We start from the raw sequence: 24,941 nt of genomic DNA, 5'->3' as shown, positions 1-24,941 counted from the left end.
GAGACACAGGCCTGCGTATGCTGTCCAGCCCCCGCGGCCAGGGACGTGAATCCCACCGCTGTGTGTCAGGGGGCTAGCGGGCGGGCCAGTCCACCAGCGCGCCCCCTCTGTAGCAGCCTCCCAACCCTCTAATCCGGCCTTTGCAAGCCCATCAATTGCCAGTGGGCAGCAGGATTCGCCATCACCTCCCCCACTGGCAAAACATCACGTCGAACAGGTGGGTTTTGCAGATAGTCCGAAAGGGCTACTTCCTCCCTTACGAGACTAACCCTCCGTCTATGGCACCTCAATTCCATTGCATGTCAGAGGATCACTTGGCCCTTCTCCCCCAGGAATTTGCGGCTCTCTTGGCCAAGAGAGCTATCGAGTGGGTCCTTGTGCCAGAATTAGGCCGTGGTTGCTATTCCCACTACTTTCTGGTACCCAAGAAGGACAAGGGCCTGCGTCCTATCTTGGACCTCGGGGACGTCAACCGCTTCTTCCAAAAGGAGAGGTTCAAGATGTTGACTTTGGCTCAGGTTCTGTCTGCTCTCGACCCTGGATGGTAGCGTTGGACTTGCAGGATGCCTATTTCCACATCCCCGTCCTGCCAGCCCATGGGCATTACCTACGGTTCCCGGTAGGCCACAAGCATTTTCAGTACACCGTGCTCCCCGTTGGCCTTACCAGCGCCCCTCGGGTGTTCACGAAAGTGATGGCGGTGGTTGCAGATCATCTGCGCAGATCAGGGATTCCAGTCTTCCCTCTATATCGACGACTGGCTGTTAAAGGCGGGCTCACCCCAGACTGTTGTCTCCCACCTCCAGACTACGGCGGACCTCCTGGATTCGCTGGCGTTCTCTATCAATGTGCCAAAGTCCTACCTGAGTCCCTCCCAGAAGCTCCTTTTCATCAGAGCGGTTCTGGACCTGACGCAGTTTCGGGCCTATCCTCCTGAGCAGCGAGTCTGGGATATTCGGGCTATGAATCAGATCATTCAGCCTCTATCCCAGGCTTCGGAATGACCCTGAGGGTGCTGGGCCTCATAGCCTCCTGCATCCTGCTGGTGGATCATGCCAGGTGGCATATGCGGGCTCTGCAGTGGGACCTAAAGTTCCAGTGGGCATAGCATCAGGGGAATCTTTCCGATTGCGTCCAGATTTCAGAGGGCACTGCACACCAACTGCAATGGTGGCTAACGAACCAGGATTGGATCAACGGCATACCCCTCTCCCTTCCCCAACCAGAGTTCACAGGGGTGACAGATGCTTCACTTCTGGGTTAGGGCGTCCACATGGGAGATTCAGAGATCAGAGACCTCTGCTCTCCGGCGGATTCTGGGCTCCACATCAACCTTCTGGAGCTCCGGGCGATTCGTCTTGCACTGAAGGCATTCCTTCCCTCTGGACGGGGAAGAGTAGTGCAGGTGTTCACGGAGAACACCACCGCCATGTGGTACTGCAACAAACAGGGCGGGTTGCGGTCGTGGACCTTATGTCAAGAGGCCCTTCGCCTCTGGACATGGCTGGAACATCAGGGCACATCCCTGGTGGTTCAACACTTGGCAGGTTCACTGAACGCCAGGGCGGACTACTCCGCCACAGGTGCATGATGGCGCCTTCACTTGGAGGTGGTGCAAGGTCTCTTTCAGCAGTGGGGATAGCCCTGGGTAGATCCATTCGCCACTGAAGAGAACGCGCAATATCAGCAGTTCTGCGCGTTGGAATTTCCGAGGCGGCTCTCACTCGGCAACACTTTTTGTCGCGAGTGGAGTTGCGGTCTTGTGTACGCCTTTCTGCCAATACCACTTCTACCCAGAGTGCTGAAGAAGATAAAGTGTGACAGGGCCCAAGTCATTCTTTTTGCTCCAGATTGGGCATGAAGAGTCTGGTATCCTGAGCTTTTACATCTGGACATCGATCCTCTGATCCGACTGCTTCTTCGGGAATATCTTCTGTCGTCGCAGCAGTAGGGGATGGTCTTCCACCTGAACCTGTCCAGCCACCACCTCCTTGCGTGGCGATTGAGCGGCGACAGCTAAAGGCATTTAACCTTTATCCTGAAGTCGGTAATGTTATCTTGGCATCCAGGCGTCTCTCCGCTAAGACGGTATACGCCTGTAGATGGAACAAATTTGTGGCATGGTGCACAGCAACGGCTGTGGATCCCGTCTCTGCCCCTCTTTTTCTGAAGTTCTTTTGTTCTTCCTTTCTTTGGCCCAGCAGGGCTTTGCTCTGGGCACATTTAAGGGCTATCTTTCAGCCATCTCGGCCTTTCTTCGGCTGCCTTTCTCTTTTCAAGTCACCCTTTGTAAATAGATTCCGTAAGGGCATTATTCGCCTCTTTCCTCCTATTCCTTTTGTAATGCCTCAGTGGGACTTGAACTTAGTTGTGACATACCTTGTGTGTGCTCCTTTCGAGCCACTATGTAACTGTCCTCTCAGACTTTTAACTTTAAAGACTGCTTTCCTAGTGGCCATCACCTCTGCGTGCAGGGTGAGTGAGCTTCAGCCTCTGTCCTCTAAGCCTCCTTTTCTTGCTGTTCATCCGGACATGGTTGTCCTAAGAACCAGACCTTCCTTTCTTCCCAGAGTATTTACTTCTTTCCACATTGGTCAAACCATCACTTTGCCCACCTTATTTCTGCATCCTTCAAAAGAGGAAGAGAGGCTCCACAATCTGGGTCCAAAAAGTGCGCCATCCTTCTATCTGGATCGCACAAGACCATTCCAGGTCGATGACCAACTCTTTGTTGGCTATGTGGGCGCCCAAAAAGGTCGGGCCATGCAAAATGGACCATCTCTCGGTGGGTCGTTCTTTGCATTAAAATGTGTTAATCTTTGGCAAAGAAGAAGCCTTTAGTAGGACTGCGCGCCCATTCCACCAGGGCGACGGCAGCCACTACTGCTTTGGAGTTCTGATGGATACATCTGCCAGTGGATTCCTCACCTTGTGAATATCCCCTTCGCCAGCATTCCACGGAACTTTTTTCCCCAGCTCTCTACGCCGACGTGGACGACCTAATACCTCGGCTCCGCTCGCGACTCTGTATGACGTCACCGGAGCCATAAGAGAGCCACGTCAGCGTGATGACGTCAATTCCCTTTTTTCCGCGCCGTCGACGCGTAATGGTTTTCCAGCACTCTCCTGCTACTTTTTAGTCTTGTAGTGGGTTACTGTTTTTGGAGAAGTGATGTCTTCGACAAGGAAGTCAGGTTTTAAACCTTGTAGGGAATGTGGGGGCCACATGTTCATGACTGACCCCCATGAGGATTGTTTATGGTGCCTTTCGTCGGACCATAATGTGGATGACTGCTCCAGCTGCAGAAAGATGAACCCCAAGGCCCTGAAGGAGAGGGAGGCGAAACTCTTCATGGCCAAGGCGAAGAAGGAAAGAAGAGGTAGGAAGAAGGAGAAATCGAGGCCGGAGTCGTCGACTTCGCACTCTTCGAAGTCGAAGAAACATCATAAGAAGAGGAAACCTAGCTCTCGACGCCGGTCTTCAAGGGGTAAGGCTTCGAGGTCGCCGTCGCCTCGGCGTCGAAGCAAGGATGTTATATCTCCATCTCGAATGTCTCCAGAGAGGTCACCTTCGTCGAAGCGGACTCCTGCGCGGTCCCTGGTGCAGTCCCTGGCGCAGTCACCTGCGCCAGTGGAGTCTCCAGCTTCTGACGCCGAACCGGATCAGGAGGAAGAGCCTTCTCCAGAACCAGCTGAGCCTGCGGCGCCAGTTGAGGACACTTCGGCTCCGGTTCCTGGTACTCCTCGACCGGATCCAGGGCCAATCCCATATCCGCAGTTCCCGACTCCGGGTGCAGATTCAACGCATTTCCTAAATGCGATGTATGGGATTTTTCAAAGGGCTGCCTTCCCATCCGGCGCACCATCTGGTCCCGTGGGTCCTATGGCATACACTTTGGGAGTGCCGCAGCATTATGCTCTGGCTCCCTTTATGCCCTTTTTGCTGATGGCTCCTTCGTGGCAGTTTCCGGCGCTGTCTGGTGATCCATCCCGACTTAGTCTGGATCGGCCTTCTTCGGAGCCTTCCTCGACGCCGTGGTCGACTCCCAACTCCGGCGCCGCCGACGACTCCACGTTTGGTTACACAGACTCCGCGTACGGCGCCGCCGACGCCGTTTCCTCGCATCCGTTCCAGAAGAGAGGCCCAGAGGGTTTTGGAAGAGGAGCGTTATAGGGGGAAAGTGGAAGAAGGTGAGGTTGATGGATCCTCTGATGACTTTGAAGGCAGTCAGGATGCTAGTGGTCTTGATACTACTCCGGAGTGGGAGCATTCTTCTACTAGGTCTTCACCACCACAAGAAGTGGCCCCTTCTCATTCAGTCATCAAGAAGGCTGCAGAGTTGCCGGACTTACAGTTGCCCTCTGCAGAGTATAAGCCAAACCTCCTAACTGAAGTCCTGCATTCACCATCTTCGATTGTTGAGCCCTTGTTGCCCTTTAATGAGGCTATTTTAGAGCCTGTGATGGACGTTTGGCGCAAGCCACTTTCTTCGCCTGCAGTCTCCAGGCAAGTGGCAAGGAGGTATAGGGTGGCTCCGGGGGATCCCAGCTTTTTCTTCCCACCCCTCGCCAGAAAGCCTTGTGGTGCAAGCTTCATACTCGAAGCATTCTTCAGGCGCCTTCCCTCAAACACCTGCGGATAGGGATTCTAAAAAGACTGATCAGACAGCCAAAAAGGTATTTTCTTCAGGAAACATGGCGCTTAAATCAACCAATGCCACTTGTTTATTGGGGCGTTGTGTTCATGCGCGATGGACTCTATGAAATTATTAGCCCCTAAGCTGCCAGAAGAAGAGAGCGCCTCTTTTATGGAGGTTGTCGCGGACACTCAGGCTGCTGCAAGGCAGGTTATTCAGTCGGGCCTAGACACTGCTGATTCTGTGGCTAGAATAATGGGGTCTTCGATAGCCACTAGGAGGCAAGCTTGGCTTCGTTCTTCTGGCTTTTCGGCGGATGTTCAGGCCACCCTGGTCGACTTGCCTTTTGATGGGGAGAAGCTGTTTAGCGAGAAGGCTGATTCCGCCTTGCAAAGGTTTAAAGATAGCAGGGTTACTGCGAAGTCTTTGCGTTTACAGACTCCTGCTAAGGGATTTGGACTCAGGAAATTTAGAGGATTTGGGAGGTCCTCATTTCGTTCCTTCCGGCAACCTCAGCAGCAGCAACAGCAGCAGCAGCAGAATCCCCTCTATAGGTCGTATAGAGGAAAACAAAGAGGTAGGAGAGGTTCTGGCCGCAACCCATCTTCATCTTCAGCCTCCTCTGCTCCCAATGATGCTTCAGGGAAGCAGCCCTAGATCCCCCATCCGAGATCATGTGAGACCGGTGGGGGGTCGGGTGTCCCACTTTTTGCGAGGTTGGAAATCTGTCACGAACGACCTTTGGGTTTTAAACCTCGTGGAGAATGGATACGCCCTTCCCTTTTGGGAGTTTCCTCCCCCTTACTCTCCTTGCAAGGGTTTCTGCTCGGAAGACCATCTGCTTCTTCTGTAGAAGGAGGTCCTTGCTTTACTACAAAAAGGTGCGATAGAGGTGTTCCGGAGCAGGAAAGGGGTCAGGGGTGCTACTCCCGGTATTTCCTGATTCCCAAGAAGGACGGCCGATTGCGTCCGATCCTGGACCTCAGAGTCTTGAATTTTTACCTGAAACAGGAGAAATTCAAGATGCTGACCCTTGCACAGGTTCTTCAAGCGTTGCAGCAAGGAGACTGGATGGGGTCGATCGTCTTGCAGGATGCGTATTTCCACGTCCCAATCCTGAATTCGCACAGGAAGTATCTCCGTTTTACGGTTGGGTCACAACACTACCAGTTTGCGGTCCTCCCGTTTGGTCTTACTACCGCACCTCGAGTCTTCACGAAGGTGATGGCAGTGGTGGCTGCTCATCTCAGGAGGTCGGGGATTCCAGTATTTCCCTACCTGGACGACTGGCTTCTGAAAGCTGTTATTCGACTTGGGATTTTTGATCAATGTGCCCAAATCTCACCTGGTGCCCTCTCAACGCAACCTGTTCATAGGGGCGATACTGGACACTACTGTGTGTCGAGCATTTCCTCCTCCTCAAAGAATTGTCTACATTCAGGAGATGATTCCATTATTCCACAGTGGAGCGGTTGTTCCAGTTCTGAAGATTCTTCGACTGCTCGGTCTGTTCGCCTCCTGCATTCTGTTGGTCAACCATGCACGCTGGCACATGAGGGCACTCCAGTGGTGCCTCCGCAGGCAGTGGTATCTGCACAATGGAGATCTCAGGGAGTCTGTGAGGATCTCCAGAGACTCTGCAGCGGATCTGTCTTGCTGGAGCGTGGAGGGCAATCTGTCCCAAGGAAAGCCCTTTCATCTTCCTCAGTCGGTGGCCACAGTGATGACGGATGCCTCCACCCTGGGGTGGGGTGCTCATCTGGGGGATCTGGAGATCAAGGGTCTTTGGTCTCCAGAGGATAGGTTGCTTCTCATCAACCTTCTGGAATTACGGGCTATAGGTTTGGCGCTCAAGGCCTTTCTCCCTTCCCTTCGCGGTCAGTCGGTTCAAGTCCTGACTGACAACACTACCGCGATGTGGTATGTCAACAAGCAGGGAGGAGTAGGGTTGTATCGTCTCTGCAGGGAGGCGTTGAGGCTCTGGTCCTGGGCTCAGGATCATCAGATTTGCTTGATGGCGAATCATTTGGCCGGGGTGCTGAATGTACGTGCGGACAGTCTCAGTCGGCAGTTCTCGACCGACCACGAGTGGAGGCTCCATCCGGAGGTGGTTCGTCACGTTTTTCGGACGTGGGGGACTCCTCAGACCTATTCGCCACCCGCGAGAACGTGCATTGCCCGTCCTTCTGCAGTCTCCAGTTTCCGTTGCAGGGGGCGTTGGGGGACGCGTTTCAGTTGAATTGCAGCTCACACCTCCTTTATGCGTTTCCTCCCATACCCTTGATTCCTCGGGTTCTGAGGAAGATTCGCCAAGACCGGGCCCAAGTTATTTTGTTCGCTCCGGATTGGCCAAGAAGGGTATGGTACACAGATCTACTTCACCTCTCATCGCACCCTCAGCTCCGTCTCCCTCTCAGGGTAGATCTCCTCTTGCAATCGGAGGGGCAGGTTCTTCACCCCCACCTCCAGAGCCTGCACCTTCATGCCTGGAGATTGAACGGGGCAACCTGAGTTCCTTCTCTCTCCCGCCTGATGTGGTGGATGTTATTTTATCGGCCAGGCGACAGTCCACCAAGTCCATTTACTCATATCGGTGGTCTAAGTTTGTTAAATGGTGTGGAGAGAGATCCGTTGATCCTTTAAAAGCCCATCTTTCTAATGTGCTTCAGTTTGCTCTTTCCTTGGCTCAGCAGGGCTGTGCTGTGGCCACGGTCAAGGGCTATCTATCGGCCTTATCGGCTTTTCTGTGTCTTCCAGATCAGCCGTCATTATTTAAGTCTCCTATTGTATTAAGATTTATCAAAGGTCTTAATGATAGGTTTCCACCTACTCCTTTTATAATACCACAGTGGGACCTTAATCTGGTCTTAACTTTCTTGATGGGGTCTCATTTCGAGCCTCTTCATAGTTGTCCTTTAAGGCTATTGTCTTTTAAGACGGTCTTTCTTGTAGCCATAACCTCGGCAAGGAGGGCGAGTGAGCTTCAAGCTCTTAGTTCTAAACCCCCGTTCTTAACCTTACATGGTGAAAGGATGGTTCTTAGGACCATGGCTGCTTTCCTTCCTAAGGTAGTTACTCCCTTTCATCTGGGGCAGTCTGTTACTGTGTTTTATCCGCCTCCTCATCCTTCCAAGGAGGAGGAAAGACTTCATCGACTGGACCCAAAAAGAGCTGAGAGCTTTTACTTGGACAGAACGAAAGACTTTCGTTTGGACGATCAGCTCTTCATGGGCTATGTTGGACATTCTAAAGGAAAAGCTGTGCACAAGTGCACTATGTCCAGGTGGATCATCCTAGCCATCAAGATCTGTTACACCCTTGCTGGTAAGGTTCCTCCTGAGGGGATTAGAGTTCATTCTACTAGAGCTAATTCTTCTACTTCTGCTTTGGCCAGGGGTGTTCCTGTGGCAGACATTTGTAAAGCCGCGATTTGGGCTTCCCTCCATACTTTCGCAAAGCATTATTGCTTAGACTCTGAGATGAGGAGGGAGGGCCACTTTGCGCGCTCTGTCTTGCAAGACTTTTTGGTATAAGAAGGTGGACACCCTCCTCCGGGAGTGGGACTGCTGTGGGAATCTATTCACAAGGTGAGGAATCCACTGGCAGATGTATCCATCAGAAGAACAAGTTACTTACCTTCGGTAACACTTTTTCTGGTGGATACAGTATCTGCCTATGGATTCCTCACTGGCCCACCCGCCTCCCCTTTGTCCAACTTTGTATACCTTAAAGGATGTCTTGCTTGAGATGTTGTTATACTTTGTAGATTCTTTCTATCTGGTACATTGGTAGGAATTGCTTATGTTCTTTAGCTTTCCTTTTGTATATGTACTATGTATATTTGATCGAATGTTGTATACTGTGTATGCTTTGAATCTGTCGTTGGTCCACCTGTTCGCCTCGGAGGCACGGACAAAATGGGTGGAACGGACGTCATCACGCCGACGTGGCTGTCTTATGGCTCCGGTGACGTCATACGGAGTCGCGAGCGGAGCCGAGGTATTGTGTCGTCCACGTCGGCGTAGAGAGCTGGGGGAAAAAAGTTCAGTGGAATGCTGGCGCAGGGGATATTCACAAGGTGAGGAATCCACAGGCAGATACTGTATCCACCAGAAAAAGCATTACCGAAGGTAAGTTACTTGTTCTTCTCTTCATGATATCTGCCAGGCAGCCACGTGGGCATCTCTTTACACGTTCACCAAACACTACTGCCTGGACTCTCAAGTCCGGAGAGACTGCTTCTTTAATCAGTGTCTTGCATGGTTCTGCGCTTCTGGCGTGGAATGACGTGTAAAGAACTGACTTCAGGGCACAAGAGTGGCGTCTAAGTAGATACCGCGACATCATCTCGGCGACACCGACGATGAACGCGGAGTCAACCGACGCCATCTATCGACGCACAGGGGTACTGCTATGAAAAAATTTCTCGGATCCAGTCTGACGCCTCTGGTAATTCTAAAGTAAGGAATCTAACTAATATGTCTGTTACAGATATATCTTTACAGAAGGTAAGTAACTTGTTCGTCTAGTGCCCCATTAGTTCAAAGCGAACACACCCGTACTAAAACACCCGGAGTGCACCAACATGACACACTGATGGGCCAGTGCTGCAAACCTTGCACAAATCATTTCAATTAGTTTGTTTTTTTCAATGTTGTTTTAACTGATGTTCACCACGCCATCCCATCGCAGGGAATAATGAACGGATTAAACTTGCAGCCATTTATTTGCACTTTGACCCTTTGTGGACAAGCCAATAACATTGAAAAAGACAGACCCAGCTTGTTTTTTGTTTGTGTTTCTTGACACTGGAAGGTAAAATGTAACTATTCTAACTCCAGTCCTAGAATTTTCCATGTGTGTGTATATATTAGTCTTGTTCAGATGTATGAAAGTATTAAAGGAACGCACTTGTTGAAGTTTCTTAGGCACTGTGTTTTACTTTTACGACAATACTGGAAATAATAATTGATCAAAAATCTCGATCAAATTGTAGTAGTGGGTGGCAACCACACACCATTATTTCTCCGTGGCCTTTTCGAAGGTCTCACGGTCAACTTGATGATTTGAATAATTTCCACCTGAAAAATAGTGTGCCTTCTTGTTTCCTAGTACTTTGTAATTTGATTCCCTCAATCTATTTCTATCTGCATGTGTGGCTTAGTTGTTTTTAAATGCCCTTTTCAAGTAGAGCAAGAAAAGCACCTAAGAGTGCGTAACATTTAATTCCAGTCGTATTTAACCGGTTTTTAATATACATGCTATACTTTGGGTGAAATTAACATTTACTAACAAACAAGCTAAAACGAAAGCGGGTCACATAGGTAATCTCACTTCCAGCGTTACAAATTCATCCTGTGAAGGTAAGGACCGACCTTTTTAGTTCCAGTCAATATATTTTGTAAAATGGTAAACCTATTCTAGATTTTGCAATGAGGAAAAAAAAAGTCTAAACTTGATTTTTTTTTTTTTTTTTTAATACTAGAGTTGTCTATGTCTTTGGTCTACAAGTCAAAGAAGCTCCCACTGATGTTACTCCCACTTTCCTGACAACTGGAGTCCTCAGTACGTTACGTCAAGCGGATTTTGAAGCACATAATATTTTGAGGGAGTCCGGTATGTATATTGACATTCCAATATCCATTACACCCTTAAAAATAAAACCTGAGAAGTTTTTTCTTGTTACTCTTTATATTCTATTTACCATATTGGATCTACCCAGTGGTATTAATTTGTTGTTACAATTTTAAGAATGTAGAGTGCATTTTAATTGCTTTTTGCACTCGTGCGCATCCACCATTGCAGCATTTGGTCAGGTGCCAACATGAACAGCGTGAAATGTACTAACATTGGGCCTGTGACTGGAATGTTAATTCATTGAGCTAGTCCTTGTTACTAGATAATACAAGATTCATTTCAGCATATTTCAATTGTGTTCCCTATGAAAAAGGTAATGCATGGTTTTAGTTTGAGGTGTTTATTTTGTTTACGTTAAACACAAACATAAGCAGGAAAGGTTTCCAAACTTACAGGGGGGCCGAGAAGAACTAAAGAGAGGAGTACACCCTCCCAGGTTTTTACACTGTTTTATCAAAAGTACTCCCCACTGTCAACTCGCAATTAAGTTGCTGAATGTATTTGAACAGTCCAAGAGCTCCCAGGTATTAGGTCCCTACGTGAAGTCAGAAAAGACCACCACTAATAAGCGGGGAAGGAGGCAACTCCTTTTGTTTTATATTCCCTCACACACCCTAGTGGTGTCATGCTTCATCATTGGGACACCTCGACGCCTACAAGTCGAGGTGGGCTCGACCATATTTCAGGGAGCTCTTAAGAAGATGTTTTTGGCCAGGGGGATAAAGATTAAAAGCCCGGCAGCAGATCCCAGTATCCCTTTTATTCTTGGACCTGCTGGGGGTGATAATAAAATAAAGTTTATGGGTCAATGGGGATATTATGGTCCTAAGACCCTATAGCCAACATGTTTCAGTCCTATTAAGCCCCATAAAGGGTGCTGGACTTTCTTCAGGGCGGAATAGAATGCCCCCTGGTATGGGTAGTGAAGGGGATTTCCGTACGCTACTGGTGATAAGGGCAACTAACGCTCCTTATTAGTTTACGTAGACTAATTAGTCTTACATGTCACTCCATCTATGTAGAGAAACGAAAAGAAAAAGAGAAAAAAGACCACACATTTTTATATATGGAGATCCAGGAATGTTCATCTCTACAGGCGTACGTCTCAACTTATTAATGGTGAAACAAACTCCACCAGTCATACAGAGGTGGCGGGTGAAAAAACACACTTTTTCTTTTCGTTTCTCTACATAGATGGAGTGACATGTAAGACTAATTAGTCTACGTAAACTAATAAGGAGCGTTAGTTGCCCTTATCACCACTTATTAGTGGTGGTCTTTTCTGACTTCACGTAGGGACCTCAATACCTGGGAGCTCTAGGACTGTTCAAATACATTCAGCAACTTAATTGCGAGTTGACAGTGGGGAGTACTTTTGGTAAAACAGTTTATTTTGTTTAATCAGAGGCTGCCTCCCCAGTATGCGACAGGGCAAGAAGAATAATCCAACTTTTTATGTATGTGGCATTTTCATAGTGCAAACCTAAAGTCAACAAGTGATAGAAGTAGCTGGTTTGTGGACTGTTACTGCATTGTGCTGTAATGTTTTTAAAGAAGAGCGTTTAAAATATTTTTTACATTGAATCTGCATTTGGGGTATGGGGAGTTGGGTGGTTGCTGATGGATACGGCAGTGTTCTGCATTCTGGGTGCATAGGTGTAAAAAGCCTGCTGCCTCGTTTTTTTCTTTTTTACACTTCTTGGTTCGCTGTCTGATGGTGTCGTGGCTGTGAGTGTGCTGAAAACCACAAGTGATGGACAGCTTGTCTGCAAATTAAGTGAATGTGCTGGTCATGGTGGCTATGGAAATGATGTAGGTAATTTTGAAGATGGTGCAGGCTGGCAATGGGGAGCCAATAGAGCTCCATCATGATAGGGGTGATGAGACATGCTGCGGAGTTTAAGATGCTCTTATGGGTTGCCAGTGTAGAGTCTAGGAGGTTCTGGAGCAGCTGTTACCACCATTCAGATTAGGGAGTACAAGGACTTGAACATCAGTTTTAAAGTCGCTTTCTGGGACAAAAGGTATCACTCCCTTTTGAAGAGTGAGCTGGCACCTGTCCGTTTTGTTTTTTGGACATTGAGTATCTTGAGGGTGGATTTGGTGTCTAGGATGAATCCAAGTGACTTGGTATTCAGTGAAAATTGGGGTTCGAAGTCAAGGTTCATGTAATTGAGCCACAATTTGTACATTTTCACGTTTGTTGCTCCTGGCAAAATAACAGGAATTCTGTCTCGATTGGGATGGGCTTCAGGTAGATGCTAGACATCCCGGTCCAAAGGTAACTTTTAAGTAAAGTTGTGTATCATTGGTGTATTGATGCTTGATGCTGTTATCTGTGAGTAGAACACTAAGCAGCCTCATGTAGCAGTTAAAAATTGTTGGACAATATGGAACCCTGTAGGACATTGCAGGTGATAAAGGTATTTGGTTACCTGGAGATGCCCGTGAGAAAACACAGGTGTCAGTTGGAGAGGTAGGAGGAGAACCATTTGAGGACATTGCTGGTGAGTCGTTTGAGGCTCCTGGGTTTGGGTGAGGGTGGGATGGTCAACTATCGAAGGCAGCTCAAACGTACAGCAATATAAGTAAGTAAGAGTCTTTTTTTAATCTATGAGGACATTTTCTACAATGTGTTGGGTAGATGTCCCCATGCAGCAGCATGATCTGAAACTAGACTGGTAGGTGTACAGAAGATGGTTACCATTGATCTGATCTTTGATTTATAACTATCCTTTTTATTAGGTCGAGCATTCGAGACCTCTTGTATATACTCTTGTATACACTCTAGTATATACTTATATGTGTATGTACTTTGTGGGCTCTGGAGATCAGCCGTAGGACTTGTCTGCTTCCTCTTAGGGACTTTTTTTCTGTTCAACTGCCTTTATTTTAGGAAACGACCAGCAGTGGTCTGTAAAATACCAGAATTGCTTTCTTCTTAGGAACTTTATTTTTTTTATTTTTCTGGCAACTGCCTCTATTTAACGTTCTTGATAGAAAACAACCAGCAGAGGTCAGTAAAATACCAGAATCACTTTAGCATTCTCTAGATTCTAGTTCATAGAAATTGTCTTCCAGGAGCACCCGTAGACAATATATTTTTAAAATCTTGTATTTTCAGTGATATGACCACTGAATACCCTAATTTTATATTAGAAACCGAGCTTTGGAATAAACCATTTCCCGCTGAAAGGCAATATTTCTCTCTGTGTTCCCATACCTGGCGTGTCACGCAGTTTGGTGCTCATTTTCCCTCCATGTTAAAGAACACTAGATGTTTCAGCACCTAGGCTAATGTGCTGCATAGCTAAATAAATATAAGGTCCCAAAGGCGAGACCGATTGCGTTGGAAATGCGTGTTTTAGTTTAGCTAAACTGAATCTGATAGGCATTGATTCAGAGCTACTGAAGTTAATTTAGGCAAGAATGGTGCAGGTATAGACTGGATAATGAGAAACAATGGCTAGAACCAGCCCCTCCACGTTGTATCTGGAGGACTCACATTTGTGTGTAAGAGCTTTCCAGAAAACCTAGATATAATTATCTCTTGTTGGTGATTTATGCAGATGATTTGATCTTTCTAGATCTGACATGTTGCCTTACAGCTGCTCATTGATGAACTAATGCTATAATTAAGATCCTGAAGATCTTAATTTCCAAATAGAATAAGTCAAATAATAAAATAATTTGGGAATTGGGCTCTGCAGCATGAGGCTATTAGAATAAAAATACAGGCAGCAGTCTTAAATCTGAAGTCGAAGAACAATGAATATGGTAGGTTGTCTGCTCACATGCTTTTACAAGCTTTTGATTGCAAGGTTAAAGCAATTATGACATATTTTAAATTGTGTATTGGTAGCATGTATTGGCTGCACATACACATGCTATGCAGCTACTGTTGGCCCGAGCTCTGCAAGTTGTTTTTCTGTTTTCGGGATTCTTTTATGGTTGGTGTTGTATCTCCTCCACCTAGAGGCATTGCGCATGTTCAGCAGTTCTCTTTTAGATAGTTTTTTTCCGCCATCAGGCTCGGACGGACTGCACTAGAGCTCTTAAGGTTTCGACTCATACATGGCGAAAAATAGCCAACACGATTTGTAGTAAAGTATCCAGCAATCAACGTCCACACCAGCCGTGATTGGCTGTCTCTGGTTGATGAAGATAGGGGAAAAAAAAGTCTATTTTGTGGATGCCCTTGGTGCGGGGCATAATATCCTCACCCGGACATGCATCAAGTGTGTAATTTGTGCTTATCACCTGGGCACAAAGAACAAGAGTGCGCGGCATGTAACCTGTTAAAAAACACAAAAAAAGACACGGAATAGAAGTGATTGGAGCCTATCGCACAAAATGGAAATGGCAGCTGAGTTCTCCCACGACGAATCGCAGAGCGAAGAGAAGATAAACGTCAATACAACACAAATGTGGTGTAGTCCTCGCGAGCCCCAACTATGTTCCCTCGGGAGGGTCCAGTAGAGATGAAGGTACCCTAATGCACACAGAGGACACCACACCGATGACTATGGTAGTGGAGTCTGGACCAAAAACAAGACGATGCCCAGAACCGTGAGTAATATCGACCTACCTCCCCAATCCCGCGCACCCCTGTGCCAAGAAAATTTAGCACACACCTCCCCCTTCACTCCCTGGTGGTCCACAGCCCTCGGGCTCGAGTAGACACCGTGAGCATGCCTTGTAGCCGAGAAGGGACAAGAACGTTCTCATTTCCAGTCGGGCGACAAGGCCAAAACATGGGGATGGCGCCAACCCAACACCGATTCCAAAGCATAAATCTGCATTGAAGAATGCTTCGGAACCGACCAAAAACGAACATGCTTCCACTCCACACAAGACATCGGATCTGAGGAATTGCTCAGGCTCGATCCATTCGGATTACAAAAACGCATCGATTCCAAGGAAGAAGGAACATGGGCAACCTTCAATATCGAAGAAAAGACATGTTTCTGTGCCAAAGTAAGATACACCTCCCACAGCCATACCACTAGCAATAGGGAGAACAAGACCTACATGAGGAACAGGGTAATATGTTTGAAGGACTGCATACATACCTGCACCGAAAACACAAAGACTCTTCAAAAAAGGCAGGTACAAGACCTAGATAGCCTACAGCCTCCACCCAAAAAAATTGCCACTGGACATAGGACCACAAGCACCATATTATTTAGACAACCAGAACCACGATTGCCTTCACCAACACAGGAAGAGGAGGAGGGGGGGATATACCTCAGCAGAATTATGATGCTGATGATTCTCAAAAAAATCAACCGCACAGCCCAGACCCCTGGGATGATTATGATGTGGTTCTACCTGATGCTGATATCGAACAACCAGGCCCATCAAAAGCGTCACCGCCAGATGACACATCATCCTATCATAGCGTTATCCAGAGGTCTGTAGAATACCACAAACTTCCTATGCACACTACAGAAGTGATAGATTTTTTTGGTAGAAACGCTACCGCTCACAGAACGCACAGTGCAATACCTTCCTTTGATTGGCTCTGTCTTGCAGGTCTCCAAAGGACCTGGTAAAATGAAGGGTACTTATGTCACGCATCGAAAGAAAGAACAAGCCGTCACCAACAGACCCAATATCTGTAAGATGCCGCCCATCAGCTGACAGCCTAGTGGTTACAAGTTCTAGAAAAAGGAAAGCATCTCAGGGTATTAGAGATGCACCATCTCCTGATAAGGAGAGTAAGCGGATTGACGCAGCAGAATAAAGGGTAGCTACAGGACAGGCAAAATTGCTAACTCAATTGGATTAGAGTTAGGGCAGACCAATTTTAAACGCTACCATTAGATGTCCACTAGATGGAGCGGACACTGCTGCAAGAGGCTTCAGCAGTTCAATAATGCTGCATAGACATGCGTGGCTATGCATATCTGGGTTTAAGTCTGAGGTGCAAAAGCACATTCTAAACGTTCCATTAGATGGGGAACATCTATTTGGCCTCCAAAAGTCCTACCACAGAAAACACTACCTACCAGAGGCAACAACCGTACCACCAACATGCAAGTTGAGGGTACTATAGAGGTGGTTGCAGAAGAGGTAAAGGCACACTCTCAAGAGGAGCCTCTATACCTACACAGTGACCTCCCAACACCCCCCCCCCCCCCCCCCCCCCCCCATCACAAAACACCTGTAGCAGGAAGGCTGCAACAGTTCCAACAATTTTGGCCAGACTTCACATCAGACTATTGGGTACTGAAAATCGTCAAGTGGGGATATTGCCTAGAATTAACACAACAACCGCCAAATATCTCACCACGAAGTCACATACTAAATCCACAGGATCTACATCTGCTAAAGGAAGAAGTAAAAGCATTACTACAGAAAGGGGCCATAGCACCTGTCCCATTCAAACATCGCAAAAAAAAGAGTATATTTTCTGTACTTTATAAAACCAAAAAAGGATGGTTCGCTATGTCCCATAGTAGACTTATGGGCACTAAAATCAATAGATACTTTTGGAACACTTACACATGCTAACACTCTAAGATGTAATATCATTGCTTCAAGAAGGCGCCTTCATGAATGCATTAGAACTGAAAGATGCATTCTTTCACATCCCAATCCACTCAGTACATCGCAAGTACTTGTGGTAAGTGGACGTAGTTATCAATTTCAAAGTACTACCATTTGGGGTAACAGCCCAAGAGTATTTAAATAATGCTTAGCAGTAGAAGCTGCCAAGCTAAGACGGGAAAATATACATGTATTTCCCTAGCTAGACGATTGGCTGATCAAGAGTCCCACTAAACCAAAATGCCTAAAAGACACTCAAAATACAACTAATCTAACGCACAGATTGGGATTTACAATCGATGCTACAAAATCCCATCTACACTGCTCCAAAAACAACCTTATCTTGGAGCCATGCTAAATTCAATCTTGGGGACAACATGCCACAGTATACAAAGGGTTCTGAATCTCCAGAACCAACTGGATCTTTTTCAGCCGCATCGTCCCCTACTAGGCAGAACAGTGACGAGACTTCTAGGTATGATTGCGTCTTGCATAGCAATAGTCCATTATGCAAGACTATATATGAGACCCGTACAAGAGTGCTTGGCATCACAATGGCCGCAAGCGGAGGGCAACATTGAGGATCTGGTGTGAATTTCAGCCTTAAGTCCATCAGGCCCTACAATGTTGGAACACCAAGAACATATTAGAGGGGAGAGCCTTCAATGACCCAATCCTGCATTTAACAATCACAACAGATGTATCGCTCATAGGATGGGGGGGGGCTCATATGGAAGTTATTGTGGATCAGAGACACTGGTCGACACAACAAGAGACATTACACATCAATATGTTAGAACTGTTGGCCATACAAATGGCTCTCAAAGTGTTCTTACCCAACATACCAGGGAAAATATCCTACGAACAAACAATATGACAGCAGTGTGCTACATTCAGGACCCAGGAGGAACCTATTCCATACAACTGTCACAGTGAGTGCAAAACAGATGGAAATGGGCAAATGGTCACAAAATTCACCTCCTAACGCAGTACATCCCAGGGGAGGCGCACTCCCTTGCAGATTTGCTATGCAGGATGCAACAAGTATACGAGTGAGAAATTCACACTCCGTTACTTCATCAATACTTCCAATGTTGGGAAACCGCAACAGTCGAACTTTGCCACTGCCAGGAAAGGAAAATGCTAAAACTTCTCAACCAAACACTCACACCCTGAATCCGAAGGGAATTCAGTATGGATGAATTAGTCAGGGATCTTTGCTTAACCTTTTTCGCCTCTCCCACTCCTTCCTCACGTATTCAGGAAACCCATACAAACTTCCTTAACCATGATATTACTAACTCCAACCTGGGCTCGACAACCATGATAAACAACATTAACAGAGCTACCCCTAGTACCTCACGAGAAGCTACCTAACTATCCAAAGCTCCTGACTCACAGTGGGATCAGAGTCAGACACCCAAATCCTAAACAACTCAAACTTGCAATCAGGCTCCTAAGGTCATAAAGTTTGGATACTTAAATGTACCACCTGAATGCATGAACATTTTAAAGGAGGCCAGAAGACTAACCACAAGAGCATGTTATGCCTCTAAATGGAAACGTTTTGTTCACTACTGTGCTTCAAATTACATTAATCCATCACCATAAAAACAGCAACTAATATGTTACTTATTGTATCTACAAAAAGCTAATTTAGTGTACTCCTAAATAGGCTTGCATTGCAGCTTACCTACAAAACACCAATCCCTTTTCTGCACACCGGTCATTAAGGCTTTTTTTGAAGGATTAAAATAGGTAATTACACCACGTACACCACCAGTACCTACGTAGAACCTAAACATTGTGTAACAAGACTCACGGGCCCACCTTTTGAGCCATTACATAGATGTCAAATACAGTTATTAACATGAAAGGTTGTTTTCCTTGTGGCAATCACCTCTCTAAGAAGAGTCCGTGAAATACACACACTCACTATAGATGAACCATATTTTCAAGTATTCCAAGATAAAGTGCGCCTATGCACAAACCCCAAATTTCTACCAACGGTCATCTCACCTTTTCATTTAAATCCAACTTTGGACTTACCTGTTTTCTTCCGGAAACAGTAGCAGAAAGAGCATTACATACACTAGATGTCAAACGTGCTCCTATGTACTATCTGGAAAGAACAAAACCCTTCAGAAAAATAAAACTATTTGTAGCATTTCCCAATTCACGCAAAATCAGGAATAGCAAGATGGATAGTCAAATGTACAGAAATTTGCTACACAAAAGCCAAAAGAATACTAACAGCCATGCCTAGAGCTCATTCAACACGGAAAAAAGGAGCATCAATGGCCTTCCTAGGGAATATTCCATAACTTCACATTTGCAAAGTAGCAACATGGATAAACCCACATACTCTTACTAAACACTATTGTGTAGATTTGAAAGCCAGACAAAAGGCTCAAGTATGGCGAACAGTTCTGTGCACATTATTTCAAACAACTGCACCATCTCATGCCTAAGCCACTGCAAGAGGGGTACTGCTTTACAGTCTATGCATTGCATGTGTTTTTGCAGCCAACACATGCTACGAATGGAGTATGTTACTTACCCTGTAAGCATCTATTCGTAGCATGTAGTTCAGCAGATTCACATGTCCCTTCCCGCCTCTCTGGCAGGCAGGTACACAAATGCACACCTATATAGCATATTCAACAGTAAACCGGACTTAAACTATATCCTCACTTCCTCTATGACATGGGGGGGGGGGGGGGCATACATTATCTAACAAAGGAACCACTGAACATGCACAATGCCTCGAGGCGGAGGCAATTGGATGCAGAGTGCCGACCATAAAAATTCTTTGAGGAAAACAGAAAAACAACTTGCAGAGTTCGAGCCCAACAATAGGCTGCAGAAGTATGCATAGCATGTGAATCTGAAGCACTACACGCTACGAATAGATGCTTGCAGAGTAAATAACCTACTCCTTATAGAGCCCCTATACCTGATGCGACTTTGAATCATTTTGTGATGACTAACTCGCTGCCCAAGGCTAGACGTAAATAGGCAGTAGATTTGCAATGGTCTCTTCCTCTTCTTTGTAGCATTAGTTGTGGTATTTTTGTGCTCTTGAGATCTCATGCATTTACTTTAGTGTTTTGAATTAGGAATAAATTAATTAATTAAAGTTGATTAGTAACAGGAAGTTGTGAGATGTAATTGAAGTGAGCATGTGCACTCTTCGTTGGATGAACTGGATAGAAGAGAAGAGTTTTGGAAAGCTTGTTTGAGAGTCCGCTGTCGAGAAATGTTTGGGATAAGTTAGAGGAGAGGGAAAGGCATACTTGGAAGGTCTTTTAAATGTTATGTTTTTTTATTAATATATTTTAATATATTTTATATTTCAAAAGGTCAGTGCTCTTCCCAACCCACCTAATCATTTGGGGTTTTTTCCAGGTTGTTTTAGTCTCCAATTTGTAGCACTGTTGAATTTTTGATTGCTTTAGAGTTACAAGAATCGATTTCCTTTAAGAAGTGGTTCCCCTACCGACTACCAAATTAATATTCTTCAAGGTAGCCTTTAAGCATGAGTGATCTTTTCACTGACCGTTTTCAGTGTTTTGGAAACAATGCTCTCTAGTAAAGCTTTCTGTCACTCTTAAGCATCTGGCTGCACTGGATCAAAACCGTACGGCATGAGACTTTCTGGTGAGCAGAAGGCACCCAGAGGAAATACATAATCCACATTTGAGCTGAGGAAGCCCACATGCCAAAGACTGCAGGTCAGCCCTCTCAAATTAAGCCGTAATTGCCGAACTCTGGGCCTCATAAGGATGTCGGTTGGACTGCCACCGACTGGCTATCAGTGGCTGTCCGACCGACATCCAGTAGGGTGGTCCTACTGCCGCATTATAATGTGGTCGGTCGGACCCATTGGCCGGAGGGACCGAACAACGCTTACGACTGGATCAAGGAGCCCGTTGGTCAAATTGTATTCCCTACAATAGGGGTGGTGCCTGCTCAGGCACCGCTGTATGAATTATGATGTCACCAAAGGGCCTCTGCTATGAGGCCTGGGCGGCACCTGTGGTGTCCCCAAACATCCATGCCCTGTGTGCAGGCACACATGGTGCCTGGCACACGGTGCATGGACGTTTAAAAACATCCCTTTTTCCATTGTGGCTTCTGCTGCGGCCCTTTTCGTGCCATAGCACAAACCGCAATAGAAAAAGCCATGGTTCTAACCGCCTACATGCAGTCGCATCATAATTCGGCAGGTGGGACCGCCGACTGCTTGTTGGTCGGTTCAATCCCACTGTGTTAGCTCTCAGACACACGTTGGACGACATTGTAATCAGGCCCTCTGTAGCTGCGGCTGCTGCATGTAAGAGCGGTGGGGCCGGGTTGAGGAGGATTTCGAGAGACGACCACAAGGGAAAATTAATAATTTATTCAATTTTCCCTCGTGGTCGTCCCTCGGAAACCCCCTCCCCCACCTCCCCGCTTCCCCCTAGAAAACGCGGCAGATAACATTATGCACATAATAAAACATATGTAACTGCAACAAATGATGGACAGAATGCTGAATGATTATAAAATTCTCCCCCAGTCAAGAGATCTGGGTTAAATCCATCGTTCTTTTGCCCACTACGCCATCCCAGTTTGGACCCAGCCATATGAAAATCAGTCTTGACCCTGTGCCTCATGGGAACAGTCCAGACCGAGCTGCTGGTTAAAACTGGAATGGCATGGTTAGCAAAAAAAGCAATGGATTTCGGCCCGGATCTCTGTACTGGGGTGAATGTCATTGTACTGTATTCTGTCCCTCAATTGTTCTTTTTGCATTTGTCACCCTGAGTGGGACGGGTATGCCCAGATGGGAGTCCCGTGCTCTCCATGCCACTGAAGTCAAGCTATTCTCGCTGATGAGGGGTGACACCCCGAAGCCAGTCCCAGGATGCTTGTTTCCAGTCCAGGGAGTACCTGGCCTGGCAGTTCGGGCTGGCCTGTTGCCATTGGGCGCAGGGTCAAGACTGATTTGCATATGGATGTGTTCAAACTGGAATTGCATGGTGGGCAAAGAAACGATGGATTTAGGCCCAGATCTCTGTACTGGGGTGAATGTATGAATTGTTCTTCATTCTGTCCATCAATTGTTCTTTTTGCATAATAGAAAATAAGCAGCTCTGACATATTCTAAATATGAGAAAAGTACATTGCATTCCCGTCTTTGAGTTATGTAGTGTACCAGCTAGAGTCTCTGTGAATAAATCAGCGCTGAAATGCTAGATGAGCAAAACGTGTTTTCTTCTGTATAGCACGCCTGGTATGGGCTTAAGTGAAGAGGTTTGATAACACCAGTAAAGCAGCGATTTACTCTACAACTGAATTGTATAAGCAATTTAGCTGTATTATTCTTGAAGTGGACCTTAGTCCAAGTACAGTATTAAAACATTGACTTAAAAGGAAATCACTTGAATTGAGTTTTATTTTAGATGTATCAATGGTTCAGAGTTTAAAATCTTTAAATTGTTTGGCCAGCAGATTTCAATGTGTCTTTCTTTCCAATGTGTCTTATCCTGTTCTGATGCAGTATATTAATTTCAGCATGTATCTATTGCTTTCCATGCGTGTTATGATTTTCAGGAATTGGCATATCCTCTGTAACTCACGTCAGTGCTTGCTCCATTATTTGTGATGGATACTGCCAACAGCAGGTTGCATTCGAATAACTCTTTCCGGGGAATGTTCTTGGGCGCGAGTAGGGGATGCTGTATGGCTGCACTGTTACTGTATACCGAATAATTTGTACGATATATAGTTTTATTAGTGGTGGCTGGTGACTTTTGAAATTGGTGAGGCATGTTCCACAAAGTGATTAAAGGAAGCAAGCAAGACCAATTGACAAAGTGGGTCCAAGTACATTTGGAACACTGGGCAAAATCATGTAATTTACATCACATTTTGAGGAAAAATCAATTGCAGTGTAATACACTTAATAAAAAACATTTCTGGTTAATGACAGGGAAACTGTAACCATCAAAATAGGTTACAATGAAGAAACATTAACTTTCAAGAAAATACAAGCTGGCTGGAACCAAATAGTAAAGCCTTTATACTTGAAACACAGTTGAAATTTGTAATTGTAGAATCATTATTTATGAATTGTAGTCTTCCACAGCAGGAATTAAAGGCACCGCGATTTTTCGGATTCATTACCTTTTCCTTAAATGGATGTATTCAAGTTTAACAAGCATTGGTAAATGCATTTGGTTTCTCCTATGTGATTAATTATAAGCTGTTTTTTGCTGTAAGTTTTAGCTTGCTGAGTACTTGTGCAATATAAGTTACAGAAAGTCTGGTAAAGTGTTACAATTTGTTTATGTACAAAACGGCAATATATTGGGCTGTTACTAGTGGTATAGTGCGAGTAAGTAATTGCAACATCTTGAAAAATCAAAGAGGGAGGTAACAGAATTAATTGATGTAATAGCAATATTGTGTTTAGAGGAGTTCTGACAATGTTTGGGCACAGTGTCGCTGCACCATTCAAATCGCCATGCCCCTAGTACCTGCAAGACAACTGCGTTTTTGACGGCCTGTTTAGTAGTAAAAGATAGCAATATTTGGTGTTTAGAGGAGTTGACAACTTTTGGCTCAGTTGCCACTGCACCTGCTGCACCATTCAAATCATGACCCTATTGCCTGTAAGGTAACTGCACTTGTGGACTGTCTTGATCAGTAGTAAAATTCGCAATAATCTGGGTTTAGTTGGGTCCCTAGAGCTTCTGGCTCTTGTGCCACTGCTCCTGCTGCACCATTAAAATCTGAGATATCTAGCCGCAGATCCCTTACCTCTGAACCTCCAGCCGTCAGGCTGGATCCAGAAGATTTTTCTAAGTAGGATCCATGCGTGCCGGTAGGTGGTGTCGGGTGACTCCGTAGCGTCGGCGGCGTCGTGTTGGTCGTCATGACGTCTGCGACGTCAATATAACCGCCACTCCGGCGCTAACGTCAGTTCTTTTCTTTCCGCACCAGCAAGCGCTGATCTCTTGAAAGAAGCTACCCCCTGTCAATTTTTAACAGACCTTTTCTGACTTTTTGTTAACTCGTTTTGGTGAGTGGGATGTCATCCAAGGAAAAACCTCGGGGTTGAAGCCGTCTGAAGCCTGTCACCACGCCATGCTGAGACCCGCGTTTAGTGTGTCTTTGGTGCCTGGAGCGCGACCACGACTCAAAGTCGTACTCAGACTGCCGGGCCATGGCAACGAAAGCTGCTCGCGGTCATGCGTCTGGCACTGCGGAGGTCGCCTTGTCGGTCTCGATCCTGGTGTAGGTCTCAGTCGAGAGGAAGGTACGAGTTCCGTTCCGGGGAATCCTTTTCCTTGAAGTGGTCAAAAGTCAGGTAAGAGGTTCCACAAAAAGTTGAAGCGGGCTTCGACTTCTCCCCGCCCATCTCAAGATACGACAGAGGAACCTCTGCATTTGAGGCCCCTCAAATGCTGAGCCGGCCCCTGGGCCGGCTCCGCGTTTTCCTCCCTTTCTGGGTCTGGGAGCGGCCCCCACCCAGCTCAAAGAGTTTTATGATGCCATGTGCACCATTTTTGGGCGGTCTGACCCTGCCCGTGCTTGTTCAGGCCCCGCAGCCTCAGATAATAGGAGTCCCTTTGGGTTCCGCCCCTGCTGCTCCAGCCATGGCCTCCTACTGGGCCCGTTCCCGGGTCTGGACCCGTGCCGGTCGCACCTCCACAGCGACCTTGTCCAGTGCCAAGGTCACCGTCGGCACCTCCCCAATCCTCCTACCTGACGACACGGAGCCGGTTGGGCATCACCGGCGCCGATGTAGCCGTACGCCACCATGTCATTCAACCTGCCCTTTTCTGAAGGGTTGGAGATGGATGAAGAGGATTGGGAGGGGGAGCAGGATCACTTAGGAATCCAGCAGTCACAAGAGATGTGCTGGTATGAGGAACTGGGTGATGCCAGTGGTTTGGACACCTCCCCAGCCTCTGGCATGCTGTCTCCACCTACCCTGGCTACGGAGGAGGAGGCATCATTTTCCATGGTGGTGCGCAGTGCTACGGAGGTCCTGGACCTGCGGTTCCCTACAGTGGAAAGGTCCGGCAGCCTCTGGTCTCCAGCTTCGGAACCTTTGCTGCCTTT

At 46.6% G+C, this 24,941-nt stretch overlaps 1 protein-coding gene across 2 annotated transcripts in view; it reads left to right on the top strand.

Annotated features, from left to right (window-relative positions):
• GMPS (guanosine monophosphate synthase) overlaps positions 1-24,941 on the top strand; it is a 591,203-nt gene that overhangs the window by 514,730 nt on the left and 51,532 nt on the right. For both annotated transcript variants that reach the window (XM_085634772.1, XM_085634773.1), the window contains one exon: positions 10,123-10,253. In XM_085634772.1, the coding sequence (XP_085490898.1) occupies positions 10,123-10,253 (131 nt within the window). The remainder of the gene's footprint in view (positions 1-10,122; positions 10,254-24,941) is intronic.

Source organism: Triturus cristatus, chromosome 11, assembly GCF_964204655.1.
Source record: "Triturus cristatus chromosome 11, aTriCri1.1, whole genome shotgun sequence".
In the NCBI taxonomy this organism is placed as follows: Eukaryota; Metazoa; Chordata; class Amphibia; order Caudata; family Salamandridae; genus Triturus; species Triturus cristatus.
Note: the sequence above shows the minus strand (reverse complement) of the source record. Positions and strands in the feature narration are given on the sequence as shown.